This window comes from Prionailurus bengalensis, chromosome D3 (genome assembly GCF_016509475.1).
Source record: "Prionailurus bengalensis isolate Pbe53 chromosome D3, Fcat_Pben_1.1_paternal_pri, whole genome shotgun sequence".
NCBI classification, from domain to species: Eukaryota; Metazoa; Chordata; class Mammalia; order Carnivora; family Felidae; genus Prionailurus; species Prionailurus bengalensis.
In genome coordinates this window covers 13,012,186-13,027,710 of record NC_057356.1, presented here as the reverse complement: position 1 = coordinate 13,027,710, position 15,525 = coordinate 13,012,186, and the positions used below count along the sequence as shown (strand labels likewise).

The 15,525-nt window shown below is 37.4% G+C and overlaps 1 protein-coding gene across 2 annotated transcripts in view; it reads left to right on the top strand.

Annotated features, from left to right (window-relative positions):
* Window positions 1-15,525, top strand: part of MED13L (mediator complex subunit 13L) — a 306,114-nt gene that overhangs the window by 157,987 nt on the left and 132,602 nt on the right. For both annotated transcript variants that reach the window (XM_043557691.1, XM_043557690.1), the window contains exons 3-4: window positions 1,510-1,594; window positions 14,729-14,812. In XM_043557691.1, the coding sequence (XP_043413626.1) occupies window positions 1,510-1,594; window positions 14,729-14,812 (169 nt within the window). The remainder of the gene's footprint in view (window positions 1-1,509; window positions 1,595-14,728; window positions 14,813-15,525) is intronic.

Below are 15,525 nucleotides of genomic sequence, written 5' to 3'. Positions count from 1 at the left end.
AGACACATAAGGAAGGAAAAGCAAATTAATATGTGTTGTTCATTTTATTGAAATGTTAGCTCTCTTTCTCACCCAGGAAAAGCTCTACCCAGAGGATAGATGTGTGAGAACACAGATCTATAAAGAATCCACTTTCAGGGGCGCCTGGGTGGCGCAGTCGATTAAGCGTCCGACTTCAGCCAGGTCACGATCTCGCGGTCTGGGAGTTCGAGCCCCGCGTCAGGCTCTGGGCTGATGGCTCAGAGCCTGGAGCCCATTTCTGATTCTGTGTCTCCCTCTCTCTCTGCCCCTCCCCCGTTCATGCTCTGTCTCTCTCTGTCCCAAAAATAAATAAAAACGTTGAAAAAAAAATTAAAAAAAAAAAATCCACTTTCAGAGGATTGTAGAAAGCTGTTGGTTGTTTTGTCCTGACCAGAAGTAGTCTGCTGCTAGTGGAACATTTGTTTATTTGCTGTACTTTATTTCCGTTTCTCTTGTGATAAATAATAAAATGTTTCTGACAGAGGTGGCTTTGGGAAAATTTGGTAAATCATGGTCAGCCACATAGGAAAATAAAAACCTGATGTACCAAAAAAAAAAACCCAAACAAACCCAGTTTTATAATTAAAAAAAAGTGCTATCAATGAACCCCATGAATGTAAATACACTTTTTCTAATTCTGTGTGATTGGAGAATATGGAGATGAATTTCGAGATGTCTCTTGGTGTGGTAAAAGCATTACAAATGCATGTGGACTTAACGTGTGTTTTAATTCTCTGTCAGAATTTTCTCTGGTGAGTGCTTTTGTCAAGATAACAAGTAAGAGAGAGAGAGAATTTTCTTCTGCAAATGTGGTTTCCATCCTTCCAATTTTTTGCTATCTTGAACTGAACTAATATAATTTAAAAGGAAATTAACTGTCTTCTCTAGGGCGTTTTATATCCTTTTATATATGAAAAGAATGTTAGGAATGCATGGGGCATTGTTAGTCTGTTGGATTCTCTTGGTGTTAGAGTTACTTGGGGCTTAGTGTTATAATATATTTCAAAGGCAAATATGATACTTCCCCAAATGTCCGACATTAATGAAATTATGAGTTTAGGAAATAAATTTGATCTTATATTAAGATTTAATTTCCTGGCATTTTTCCTAAAGTCATGTCCTTAAAATCCTATTAAGAGACCGCCTTTAGAACAGTTAAAGAAAGAAAAAAATTTTTAAAGAAATTAGAACGATTTGAATGCTTTGAATGATTTCAAATTTTGAAAAATTGGGTTGGAATGACCTTTACCGGAGAGGAGTTGTACTATGCTTACATTCCAAAGACTTTAAAATTGAAACATGTTATTTCCTCCCGTACGTAGGTATTTTATGACTTTGGGCAAGCGTTTAAGTTCCTTTCTCTGTTTCAGTTTGAGATCATCTAAATGAATTCATTAACTTTGCTTTAGAAAAATGTCTTAAAAGTTTATTTTTATTTGGATGTCCTACTTACTGGTTCAATTTTTTGTTTTGTTTTGCTTTTTTCAGTTGTGGAAGAAGGACTCTGGGAAAATGGCCTTTCCTATGAATGTCGGACACTGCTCTTCAAAGCGATCCACAATCTGTTAGAAAGGTGAGAGAAGGAACAGCATCACAGTTGTTTTGAGACACCCAAGTGTAATGCTGTATATTCATAGGTTTTCCTGTTAGGTCTCAAAATGCTTTTGTATGCAGTTTGATAAAGATAAGATTATATAAATCTCATTTCTTTCATGTTGATATAATTGCAACTTTAGAGAAGTTTCAGGAATAGCACAAAGAACTTCATATATCCTTTACTTGGTTTTTCTTTTATCCAGTTTGCTTTATAGTTCGTGCAATTGCTTGCTCTCTTACTCCTAATGTGTGTGTGTATTTTAAATTTATTTTCCGAACCACTCGATAGTCACATGTACACTTGAAATTGTTCTTTCTTTAACCTCTAAGTGTTTATGTGTACATTTCCTAAACACAAGGGATATCCTCACATGTGAGCACTGTACAACTATGAAAATGAGGAAATCTAACATTGATAAAATGCCATTATTTAATATGTAATTCAGCTCAAACTTTATCACTGTCCCTGTTAGGTCCTTGATATCTTAAGCCGCCTTCCCCCAAGATCCAATCCATGATCATACATTTTAGTTTTCCTGTCTCTTTAAACCTAGATGTGTTCCTTAGCCGTCCTTTTTCTTTCTTGACATTGACATTTTGAATGAGTTCAGGTCATATATTTTATATAATGTCCCTCAATTTGAGATAGTTTCTTCATGATTATATTTAGGTTATGCATTTTGTAGTGATAGTGTAGACATGATGTCATGTCCCCAGTATATCAAAGCAGGAGGTCTGTGATTTCAAGGCCAGTGGTATTAACATTGTTGATCAACTTGTTTGAGGTGGTGTTCCATCACATTTCTACACTGTGTATTAGTAAGTACTTGTTAACTGCGATCATTGTTAATTTTGTAATAAGTAATTTGTGGCCACGTACAATGAGATTGTGTACTTATCCTGTTATCACGTTTGGTCTTGTGTTTTATCTTCTGTTGTCTAAATTGGTCAGTACTGTTACAGCTGTAGTGTTAATTCAAATGCCACCATTCCTTCTACTTTTATTATTGGACATTCTTTTGTAAGGAAGAGCTTTTCATTTTCTTATATGTACATGTGTTCTTATGTTTTTATCTCCCTTTTTAGCTATATAAATTTGGAGGAATGGATTTCTGTTTCATTCCATGGATTACAATTCATTACTATCATTGTTTATTTAGATGTGTAAGTCCTTCCAGATTTGGCCAGGGGAAGTCCCTTCATGATGGCTTTTATAGCTTTTTGACCTGTTGTCATTGTTCAAGCACCTCCTTACTTTACGGCATAACAGTATGTTCCGGGCTCAGGATAGTGTCTTAAGGGGAAAAATAGATGATAAAGAATGGGTTAATTAAGAACTTCCATAGGAAAACTTTTTCACTTCTCTTCCTGAGTCTTTATGTAGTACTGTCAGATGATCAGAGCTGAAGGGACGTTCTGGTACTATTCAGTTCCTTATACAAGCTGCTGGTTAGGGTAGTGTCACCACAGTTGTCAGTGCTTAGGGTTCTAAGCCGGGGTCGATAAGTTGTCACCGTTTAGGTCACTCAGAAAGACCTTTCCCACCAAGTTTATCTCTTTTTCATTCTGAACTTCAGTTCCTACCTCTGTGCTTTGGAGTGGGCCTAGAGGCCAGCCATCTGTTACTAAGGCAGTAGTATATTTTTGAAGCATTGATTTTTGAGAGTTGAATGCTCCTAAATAATTAAAGTATTTGGTAATTCTGTCTCCCACTGCAAAACAAAACAAACACACACACAAAGTCCCTTCAGGAAAATGTGGAAACTTTACTGTTTCTGAAATACGCTGTAGTGAAGCTCTTACTATCTGTATTATAATTAATGCATCTTTAAACAGTCTTTTAAATGTATGTTTTTAATGTATATGGAACAAAATACATACTTTAAAAAAATAGCTCGCTCTGTTATTTTAATATCCTAATTTAGTTTTTTTTAGAAAAATTAATTTGTAATTTTTCAGTCTTTGTGTTTTAAATGGTTGGGAGAAAATGAGAAGAACAGGAAAACTGGGAGAGAAGAGAAATGCAGATAATTCATTTATTCTTGCTCATGAATTCTAAATTTGTGATAAAAACTGAACTCCAGGTCAAATTGCATTATTATTTGATAGGAAAGTTCATTGGGTTCATTGGGGCTCCTGGGTGGCTCAATTGGCTGGGTGTCTGAGTTCCACTCAGGTCATGAGCTCGTAATCTAGGAGTTCAAGCCCCGCGTCGGGCTCTGTGCTGACAGCTCGGAGCCTGGAGCCTGCTTCGGATTCTGTCTCCATCTCTCTCTGCCCCTCCCCCCACCCCTCTCAAATAAAATAATAAAACAGGAAAGTTCATTGTGACATACTGGATACAATAAAGCTTTGGATAGTTCTAAATGACTTTGGGTTAGACTTTGGTTTGATTTCACATTCTGTTACTTGGGCAGTTACCCTAACCTCACTAAGCCTTAGTAAACACCCTTTAAATTAAGTATAGGATACTCTGCACCTTGAGTTTTTGTTAGATGATGTATATGATGTGTGCCGCATAATACTTGGCTTATTGTTACTGTTCAATAATTGGTTTCCCCATAGGTTTATTATTTTGCATATTTTGATGTTAATCCTCTTGTAAGACTTTATTTGAAATAAAAGTGTTTGTTTTAGAAAATAATTAATAATGAAGCTGTTTAGCTCCCTTTCTACAATTAGAATGGACAAGTTGAGATTTTTTTGAAAAACTGTTTTAATTCTTTTATCTTTCAAAATAATGTTCTCTTTTCACCAAACTTTAAGTAACTATTGTATGAGTGAGAATTACCCTGCTCATGAAGCAAGGACACGTTTTAAATGGTGGCTTTTAGCTCTCTTTATCCATTGTCAACAGAAACTGGGTTGGCTAACACATGCTTGCCTTTTTGTTTGTCCCTAACTTAGACCATTTGCTTTAACTTGCTTATCTGTTTACAACCTAAATGTATTGAAATGCAGTTTTACTATCTCATTCCTGGCAATTTTCTGTCATGTCTTTTCACTTCTTTTCAGATAGATATGGACTGGGTTTCCCACTGTGGACGTTTTGAATTTCTAGCATGAAAGCCAGGATTGAGGTTATTGAAGTAGATCATCAAGGAATGTATCACCTGTAGGGTATTTGTGCTTCCCCAATGAATTTTTTCTTAGTTCGCATGTTCACAGAGCTTGCACTAGTGATTTATTATTTCTGCTTTTTGTATTTTTAAGTGTACCGATTTGTTTAATTAAAAAAAGAATTCCATTAACTACTTTGAGAAGATCTTACTTATAGCTAAGTGGGAGTCATACAGATTGATCTTTTTTCCAAAAGGCAGCAGTTGGCTGGTGTATACAGAACGATGAGTTTCTGCAGTAATTACTAAAAATAATTTCACTGAAGAAATTAAGGTAACATTGTAAACTTCACACAGAATAAGATAATTTCATTTTAATTGCTATTGATTGGTGCTGAGGTAATACTGTATTGATGCTGTGTAGAATGTTTTAAATTCTAAGGTAATATGACTTCACATATTTTACCTTTCCTCATTCCTCACTCATTTTATCATACTCATTCCTCCTGTAGCTCTTCAGTGTTTGTGCACATTGCATTGTATGTGTCTAGCTAGTGTCATCTGTTTCTTAAAAAAAAACTAAAACAACAAACTTCACTGTTGCTTACTCAAGAGCGTTTTCCTTCAAGGTGTCAGATAGAGGCTAACCTATCTGGCTATAATATAACCTATCTTTGCAGGGACATACATTGCTGTAAGTCCATTTCTTCATTGTCTTTAGAGATGGAAGATATTTTATATCTCTGTTCTGCCAAGTGAATTAATATATGGCAAATGACAAGCTTGCAGAGCCCTTGTTCTTTACGTATAAGATGGTGAAGGATTGTTTTGCTCAGCATAGTACCTTTCTCATTATGAGAGCTCAATAAATGGCTAACTGCTGTTAATATTAGCAAATAGAATGATCAGTACTACTGTTTTCAGAGTTGGACACAGCATTAAAAGTCTGTTAGCCTGTTTGCTCAGATAATTCTAGAATCCCATTCTAAAATATCCTTTTTATGTAGTCAGCCATCCTTTCCTTGAAAACCTCTAGTTATGTGAACCCAGCTTTCCAAAGGACTTCTTTTCATCTTCAGAGGGATGTTAGAAAGTTCAGTTAGTTAGATGCTAGAAAGTTCATTGTCAGAAAGTCTCCTATGCTGAGCAGAAATCTGTCTCCCCGTAATCATTGAAAAAAATCTTACTCTTTGAGATTCATTTATAATTCATCCAATCCTACTTCCATGTGGTGCCCTGTTTCATATCCTTGTACCCTGAGTTTTTGTTTGGGTGGTTTATGGTTCTTATCATATAATATTGGATACCCCCTGCCCCCCCCCCTTCCAGTTATCCCTCTAGTCAGTCCCATTCTCTTCATTTTGACTGCCATTGGCTTACTTGAAGATCTTGTAAGTGTTTCATGAAATTTTGCAGTGGCAAAATTCTGTAGTCAGGTTAGGCTCCGTTATGGTGCAGTAACAGAAAACCTGAAAGAGCGTACTCTCTTACATCAGTTGACATTTATTTCTTGTTCATACTGCTTGCCCATTGTGAGTCCTTTACTGGGAACCCTCCTTTGTATCCTCTTCCCTCCAGTTGGGAATCATGCAGATGGGACAGTCCTGTCAAAGACTTGCTGGGCTCCTGATGGAGCACAAAGAGCGATGGCAAAATATGTAATAGCCCATTTAAGACTCTGTGTAGGGGTGGTGTATGCCATTTCTGCTCACGTTGCATTGGCTGAGAAATGTGCCACCAAGCTGAAAGTCAAATGAATGAGAAAGTATTTATTATCCATCTGTAGGACGTACCCCAGTCATATGGCCAAACTTGATGTTAATGGGACAGTGCATGTTTGGGAAAAGGATACAATCTTTTCAGAAAAACATAGCAAGCTACCATACCTATTAATTGAAGTCTTTTCCTTTCTTGTAATCTGTCCTCCAAACTGGCGTCGGTTCCATTACTGAAATACAGATATGTTTCTAAAACACAATTACGCGTGTATTTATACACATTTTGTTAAACTTTGAATCATATTGCCCTCTTTTGGTATATTCTTCAGTTGTGATTTTTTTAGTCAAAATTTCAGTATCTGAAAGTGTTGGGCCTTTGAGGTCGTACAGTTTTAGAGGATCCGGTCATGAATATTTTTTTCTCTCCTCTGAGACAGTAAGTGTGCTTATTGTTTTCCTAATGATCGATTATCCCTTTTTGGCAACATACCTGGAATTAATTTTGTTTTTACTTATATAGAATCTCTGCTGATTTTCTGTCCTTTTTGATAATGTCCTTGTTCAGATTGTTTTTCATCGGTCTTTGAAGTTTAGTGAGATTTTATTATGTACAGACAGTGAACTTCTCAAAGGTTACATTTTGTATTTCAAGTTTAGGCTGCTTTACACTCCTCACTTATGGAGAAAGACGTTGACTGTGAAGAGATTATGGAAAACTAGAACCTGCAATCTTTTCCAGTAGTTTCTTCATTTGGCATTTTTAATATTGCAGATTTAGTGGCTGTTACTCTTATGTTATTGTAATTGGTATAGCTTTCATAGTACGGTACGTCCATCTTAACCTGACGCTATCTGAATGAAGTCAAACATTGGGTTGAAGAGCTGTTAAAAAAAAAAGCCAGGAAATGTGTGCCATTCATCTCACCCAGTTTTAGTACTGCTTACCCAGTTCAGTACTTAGTGATTTGCATCATTTATGAGACTTAAAAAAATCTTACTTTTGTAGCTTCTAGAAATGCTTAAAATGTCTGGCATAATGCTATCAAATGTGGTAGTATATTTTAATTTTAATTGTCTTAAGTTTTTAGAATCAAACTCATAAGCTGATTTTGATGGAAAGGTACTTTTTTTCTCTAAAGTGCAAATCATTGCTTTGCACACAATAGATCACATGGGTCTTTTGAGGCTGTTAAGCTCTATCCTGTCCATACTTACTTAGGGAGACTTATTTGACATTTGTAAAACCTAATGTCCCTTCAGAGTAGTCCACTGGTGCTGTTTTCCTAATGGATTGCCACCATAGTCACCCCAAGGTAGTTTATAACTACCTTCTAGAATTGCCTTTGACCCAGGCTTTTTGGTTTACCAGGAGTTGCTGTTTAGAGTGAAGATAGTCATTTAGAAAAGTACAGTAAAAATAACGTGAAGGAAGTTGGATTATAATTGTGATAGCAATAGCATTATATTTGTATATTACTAGCTTTCAATGTCCTGTGGTATTGTGATTTAGTAGAGGTAATTATCAGAGGGTACATGAGCACTGTCCTTGGATATGCTGATTCTAAGGTTTCAACATAATAAATATATTCACTGGAGCATGGTGTTGGGTACAGGCCTAGATGAAGAAATGGTGATAGAATTTGCAATATTGAGAGTCCTTGGGTATAGTGTGGTAACAGAGCAGGAAATGAGTAATCAGTAAATTCCTATTTTATTGAGTTGTGGCAGTGTGCAGTTCTCTAAAGGAAGTAGGAAAAGGAGTCTTTAGATCTAAGGGCCATATGCTTTTAAAGGAAGAATTGCTATAGACATGACCAGACACAAGTGAGTAAAAGCTTGTATCTGTTTGTAAATGTCTAGAGAGAAACACATTCACCCTGAGACCAATCAGTTGATCTATTTAATACTTTTAGGACAGAGAATGGATTAAGACTTTTTAAAAAATTATTTCAGGTGGGGCTAGGCCTATGAAATGCCTAACTTTTACAGAGATTTTGGAGAGGATGGGAAAGATAGGGTGTGCTTGGCCAGAGGAGCCAGCCACCCACTAGGACACGGTAGGAACCTGAAATAATGAAGATAGAAGGGATCAGTTGAAAAAGATTTCTTCAGCTTCTAAATTATGTGAATTTCTTTTATTTGGTTGGGAACTGGGAGCAATTCTAGGAAGGAGACTAGTTGCTAGGAAGGGGACTTTTTTGCGTATATGTTTGATATAGATTGGAGTGGTGAAGTAAATAAAGGCTTTGATGCTGGTAAGGAATTTCTTTTATGAAATTATATAAAATTTAGTCTATCTGAGCAGCTGTGTAACTAGATGATAACACTAAAGTGCACTTTGATTCCGGGTGTGGTAGAGAAACACTATCCTTGAACTTTTTTTGTTTTTAAAGTAAGCTCTGTGCCCAGCGCAGAGCCCAGTGTGGGGCTTGAACTCATGACCCTGAGATCAAGACCTGAGCTGAAATTAAGAGTTGGATGCTTCATGGACTGAGCTACCCAGGCACCCCATCCTTGAACTTTTTAATCTTTGAAAACTGTGGCTCCTGCATAGTTTCAGGTGTGCTGAAGGAGCCAGAGCCAGTGGGGGCTCCCTTCTAAACCTTCCAACAGTTCCATTTGGGAAATAGTTTGCTGAGTTAGGCTGTGGCTGCTGCTGCTGTGGCTCTTATAATCTTATTTCAGGTCTGCCATGGTTTTGCGATTAGAAATTGGGTCTTGGGGTGCCTGGGTGGCTCTGTTGGTTAAGCGTCCGACTTCGACTCAGGTCATGATCTTGTGGTTTGTGAGTTCAAGCCCCACGTCGGGCTCTGTGCTGACAGCTTGGAGCCTGGAGCCTGCTTCGGATTCTGTGTCTCCCCATCTCTCGGCCCTTCCCCTGCTCATGCTCTTTCTCTGTCTCTCAGTAATAAATAAATGTTAAAAAAAAAAAAAAAGAAATTGGGTCTTGCCAACTTTGGAGTCCAGTTAGTCTCTGTACTTTATTATTTAGAGCCATGTGGCATAGCACAGAAGTGTGTGTGCACACACATACAGATGGACACATATGCACACATACAAACACAACGTGATTTCATTTTCATTTTTTAGTAGCTGTTTCTTCTGGAAACATTGATTTTTGGTAAATAGTAGGGGGCTGGGAATTACTTTCTAAAGAGAAGTACTTTCAGGGCTTCAGGGTGGCTCCACTGGTTAAATGTCCGACTTTGGTGCCCAGGTCAGGATGTCACGGCTTGTGAGTTCGAGCCCTGCACTGGGCTTTCTGCTGTCAGCACAGAGCTTGCTTTGGGATCGTCTGTTCCTTTCTCTCTCTGCCCCTCTCCCGCTCCTGCTTGCTTGCTCTCTCTCAAAATAAATAAAGTTAAAAAAAAAAAATAAAGAGGAATACTTTCCTAGAATTGCTTAAAGAACATTTTATAAATCTGGCATCACATTGTGACCTTGAAAGATTATATTATGATACTTGACTGAATTAGGTCCTATCTTAACAGTAAGAGAATTTTGAAAATCTCAGTAATAATGACTGGGGTTACTGAGTGAACAGCTAGGGTTAACTGACATTCTTGTGTGTGTGAAGGTTTATTTGTCAAGTTAAGTGTAAATTTTTTTGTCCCTCAAAAATAATTCAAAAAAGGTTGCTAGAATATAAAAAGGAGAAATTATATTTCTGATATTCTTTAGTTTTTGTATTTTAGAATTTCTCTCTTAAAAAGACTTAATTCTGTTCTTCAAGTATAACTAAAGCATATGGGCAGTTGTGCTAGTCTTCCTAAACTGTTTTAAAATCATCTATGTGATTCCTTACATGTTGAGTATCTCCTATGATTTTAGTCTGGAGTGAGGCTGATGGGCTATGAAACAAGGTGAAATGTGTAGATTTCCCCCTCCTCCAACATTGAGTGTTCTCACTAGCAGGAACATATACACACAAGAAAATTCAAGTAATAGTTTGGGGCTCCCCATGATTAATGGTTGCAAACATGAAGAATAACAGTGTTAGGTTATGATAGGAAAATGCTTCTTAGTGTATTGCATTCATTTCTCAGGTATTTATTGAGCGCTTACTAGTTTGGAACAGAATATAAAGCATATTACAGAGCAGGCATTTAAATGTTTGTTGACTATGGCCAGTAAATAAGATAACTACCGTGTCTTTCCCCAGATTTCTCATAGATTCTTGGGGAAAAAAAGAACCATGGAAAGAATCATTACAACTTAGTGATGCAAGGGCCGATATGTAGGTGTTAGAGTGCTGTGTGAGCTGATCTGGGACACCAAAGATGGACAGAACTAAATTAGAGGAGGACAGGATAGAGTGGGATGAGGGAGGGATTCCAGGCCAAAGCACAGTTAGTAGTGATTCATGTTAGTATTGTGTATGGAAGTTCTTAAGAGAAAGAGGCTATAATAACTTTCATTAGATTTATTTATGCTATGGATTGGTGACCCCGAAATGATGGAGAACCAGGGACATAGTCCCGCAGTATACCCGGCTCTCCCGCCCTCGTAGTCCCAGGTGTCTGTCAGGTGGTGGAAGAACCTTCCTCAGCAAAAGGTCTGATTTCCTCCCACAACCTACAGTGCAAAACACCAGATGGAAGTTCTTTCCGTCTTAGTCTTGGAGGCTCTGTGTCTCCGTCTCTGTCTCTCTCTGTGCTTGTGTGTGTGAGAGAGAAAGTGAGGTTTGTTGTTTTTTGTTGTTTTTTTTAAATTTTTTTTTTCAACGTTTATTTATTTTTGGGACAGAGAGAGACAGAGCATGAACGGGGGAGGGGCAGAGAGAGAGGGAGACACAGAATCGGAAACAGGCTCCAGGCTCCGAGCCATCAGCCCAGAGCCTGACGCGGGGCTCGAACTCACGGACCGCGAGATCGTGACCTGGCTGAAGTCGGACGCTTAACCGACTGCGCCACCCAGGCGCCCCGAGGTTTGTTTTTTTGGATTAGTTGTAGTTGAGATCAGGGAGATGGAAGAGTGTAAAAGTTGATAGTGACAGTTGCTGAGTCCTTTCCACCTGTCTCTTGAGTGAAAAGAAACTTTCTTCTCATACTTACCCGTATTAGCAACTAATTTCTGTACTCTTTCGGGGTCAGGGCACGGTACTCAGTGACTTCACTAAAATGGTCCCAGCCTTCTCTGAAGTACTTGGTATAACTTTGCTAACTCTCTGCTATGTCACTGCTGAGCATGACATTTGAGACAGCTCCCTCCTACAGAGGTAAGTTGGTTACAAATCCAGTAATTACGAAACTGTGTAAAAATACAGCAGTTGACCCTTGAGCAACACTGGTTTGAACTCTGCAGTTCACTTTCACCTGTATTATTATTATTATTATTATTGATTATTATTAACATTTTATAAATACAGTAATGTAAATGTGTTTTCTCTTATGACATTCTTAACATTTTCTTCTCTCTCACTTTATTGTAAGAATATGGTACATAATACACAAAACATACAAAATATGCTAATTGACTGTTCATGTTATTGGTAAGGCTTCTGGTCAACAGTGAGCTATTGGTACTTAAGTTTTGGGGGGGTCAGTCATACATGGATTTTCAACTACATGGGGAGGGGGAGCCCCTGACCCTTGCATCATTATTCAGGGTCAGCTGTACTTCATCCATAGCGATTTTGTTCTCATGTTTTTCTCTCAGTGCGTAGGAAATCACTGATCACATAGAAATTGATTAGCAGTCGAAAATCACTAAGTCATTTATGACTATCATTTGGAACTAGATAGTTACAGAAGCAAGGATCAGTAGTTTCCATGGCTGATTTTTGTATTCGTGATAATAACCTTTTGTTGACATTGCCTGACAAAGAAATATGATCTGTTGTGGGAACTCCAGGAGATGGGTTAACACAGAGTTAGGCTCTCAGGATTCATTAGCTTTTTGCCTTTTGCCTTTGTACCTGAGTGGTCTTGCCTATGTGCTGCTTCTCCTTTACCCCCTAACTCCTTGTTTGCTTGTGCTGGAATCAAGTCAGCAAATAGAATTTGTGGCTTTTACTTCAGAGAAGGGCAAGGGTTTTGAAGCCAACTTTACACTCTGTCCCCCTTAGTCAGAGATACTTTATCTGTTTGTCTTTCATATTCTACTATCTAAAGCCTTGGTTTTTATCTGTTCATTAACTGTAAATTCGTCTTGTGTGTGTGTTATTGAATAAATTATTCTTTTGAATTCTGACCTTCAAGACCTATATAAGGGTGTGAATATATTTAAAGTGATATTTATTTTTTTAAGTGGTTATTTATTAAGTGAGGATGTGTGTCAGTCGAAGGCCACATACAGTGTTTGATGTGATCCTGTACCTGTTACCTGCTCCATTGCTTTCATTCTATGCATTACCGGGTTTAAGAATACCTTCAACTTAATAACAGCTCTTAGAGGATAAAGAAACATTAAATAGACCCATCAATTACAGCTTGCATCTGGACTTTGAAATTGAGGAAAGAACTGAGGAAATGCGACAGCATGTGAGTCAATATATGGTAATAGTTAAATGTTCTGGCCTTGTGATCAGATATACCTAGGCTTAATCCCAGCTCTGCTCTCGATTGGTTGTGTGACCTTCTGTAGGTGACATTTTCATCATGCCTCAGCTTCTTCGTGTATAAAAGTTGGCATGTACCATCTGTCTCATACAAATATTACAATAATTAAATGATATACTACATCTGGTATTCAAATGTGGTGGTGGTGGTAGTGATTCTAGTCATAGTTACTGGTACTATTGCTGTTAGCAAACACTAGAGTTTTTCAGTGGAAATTATCTGTCTGTCTGTCTGTCTGTCTATTCTGCCTGAAGAATACAATTAAGCCTGTGTGCTGGGGGATAAACTGTGGACATAACTTTTTGAGTTTTGCTTCTTGAGTACTTTCACCTTGTTGGATATTCCCTATTTCCTAATTTTAATGGACTCATGTAGTCTTTAACCCTAAAGGCAACTTCATTTATAATCTTAGGGAAACAGATTGGGTTGCTTTGAAAATGATTTTCTACATTGTGAACAAGGAAGATTGTTGTGGAAATTCATTTTCAAAATAAAAGCAGTTGAAGCCAGTGATTTTTTTTTTTTTTTTTTTGATGCAACAACGCTCCAGATTGACTCTGCCCACAGGGAGTTACATTGTGGCCAGCAGAAACTATTGCCATTTACTAACCCATCTAACCTGTAATGAGTTCGGTGAAGGCTTGAATTGTTTCCGTCCTCCTTGATGGTATGGAAATTACAGAGGCAAAAGCAAGCCACTTGCAGAATTGCCTGAATATTGAATAAAGAATTGCTATGTAGCTCTTTTACTGGTAGGTAGAACCTTTGTAGAAGAATTACATCCAACTTTCTGACAGGTTTTCTTACAAAATATGTGTCATTTCGTTGAATAATGTTAGAGATTACTGTATTTTGTCAATTTCAAAATGTGCATTTTCTCCCACATTTTTATATTTGTAAAATCAGGGATATTCCTTACAAATGATGGCATCTCAGAATTGGCCAGATGGCAGGTATGATACAGTTGTCATATGCTTGCACACGAGTGAACTTGGTCATAGCTGTCTGTATTCTTGTCACTTCAGTTGAATTGTGTGCGTTTTTGGTATTCTATGAGTTGAGTTCAATTGCCATTTAACATGTCTGCAGAAGGATTACCCTGTAATTTGACATTGAAACACAATGTACACAAAACAGCATGGAAACAGAAGTGGGGCACAACTTGGATAGGAGGAAAGCAGATAATCACCATGGAAGAAATGGCTGTGGTTCTTTGTTTTCTTGCCAAGCCATAACCAAGTGCTTCACCATACTTTCAGAAGAAAAACACCTAAGTAGAAGAGACTCTGCAGTGCTTCTGTTTCTGAGATCTCTGCTAAAGGATTGCATATCACATGCCAAGCAAGAAAGCCAGCATTACAGCTTGCAAAATGAGCATCCCTGGCTTAGAAGAATACCTCTGAGGTACTCGTAAGGAGTGCTGCCTGTATTCCCAACATCCTTGATGACACAAGAGTTGAAATAATGCAAAAGTGTGTTTGGATTTGAAGTGATTCACAAGTTTAAGACGTTTCAGGAATACCTCAGCCAATTAATTTTGCATAATTTTTTACATGTGCAAGAATAATTCATAATAAAAATTTATGCTCAAAGTCAGAAAGTTCTTTCAGCATCTCTATAATATAAAAATTTTAAGTGATAAGAAAACATTTTGACAGTTTAATTGGGGATGTTTTTATTTGCCATAGTATATCTCATCTGCGATTATTTGATTCAGTGACTTGCTAATTTGTTATTGAGACTCTAAATATAATTCTTGGTGTGATTATCGCAGGTGCCTAATGGATAAGAACTTCGTTAGGATTGGGAAGTGGTTTGTCCGACCGTATGAAAAGGATGAAAAACCAGTCAACAAAAGGTGAGTCTTATGAACCTTTAGGTTTTTCGTTTATTTGCTTGACCGTAGCTATGTTTTGGCAAGAGACGGATGGGGGAAGCAGCTTATTTATTTATTTTCTAACAGTCTTTGTTTAGATGTACTAAAATAGATTTTATTACATAAAATTTTGTTAATTGGTGTATTACACATTTTATTGAATAGTGTATTATTAAATTTTTGTGGAATATGGGACTAGAAAGATAACCAATAACCTATATCTAAACCCCTTCTTACCACACTATGTGGAATTAAAATATTCTGTTTTGTTATTTTCATTATCCTTTTTTATCTTTCTTACTTAAATTTTTTAAAATGTTTGTTTATTTTTGAGAGAGACAGAGACAGAATGTGAGTGGGTTAGGGGCAGAGAGAGGGAGACACAGAATCCGAAGCACGCTCCAGGCTCTGAGCTGTCAGCACAGAGCCCAGTGCGGGGCTTGAACTCTTGAACCTTGAGATCATGACCTGAGCCAAAGTCAGATGCTCAAGCGACTGAGCCACCCAGGCACCCCTGTCTTTCTTATTTAAAGTGTTATATGCATAACTTTAAAAACAGTGAGCTGAATTCAAATGGTGATAATTTTTATAGAATTGATTGATGCCCCTTAAATGTCTGTGAATACATCCTTGAAAATCTTAAACCAGGACTGTGAATCACTTTTCTAACCAGTGCTAAACTTTTGACTATCATT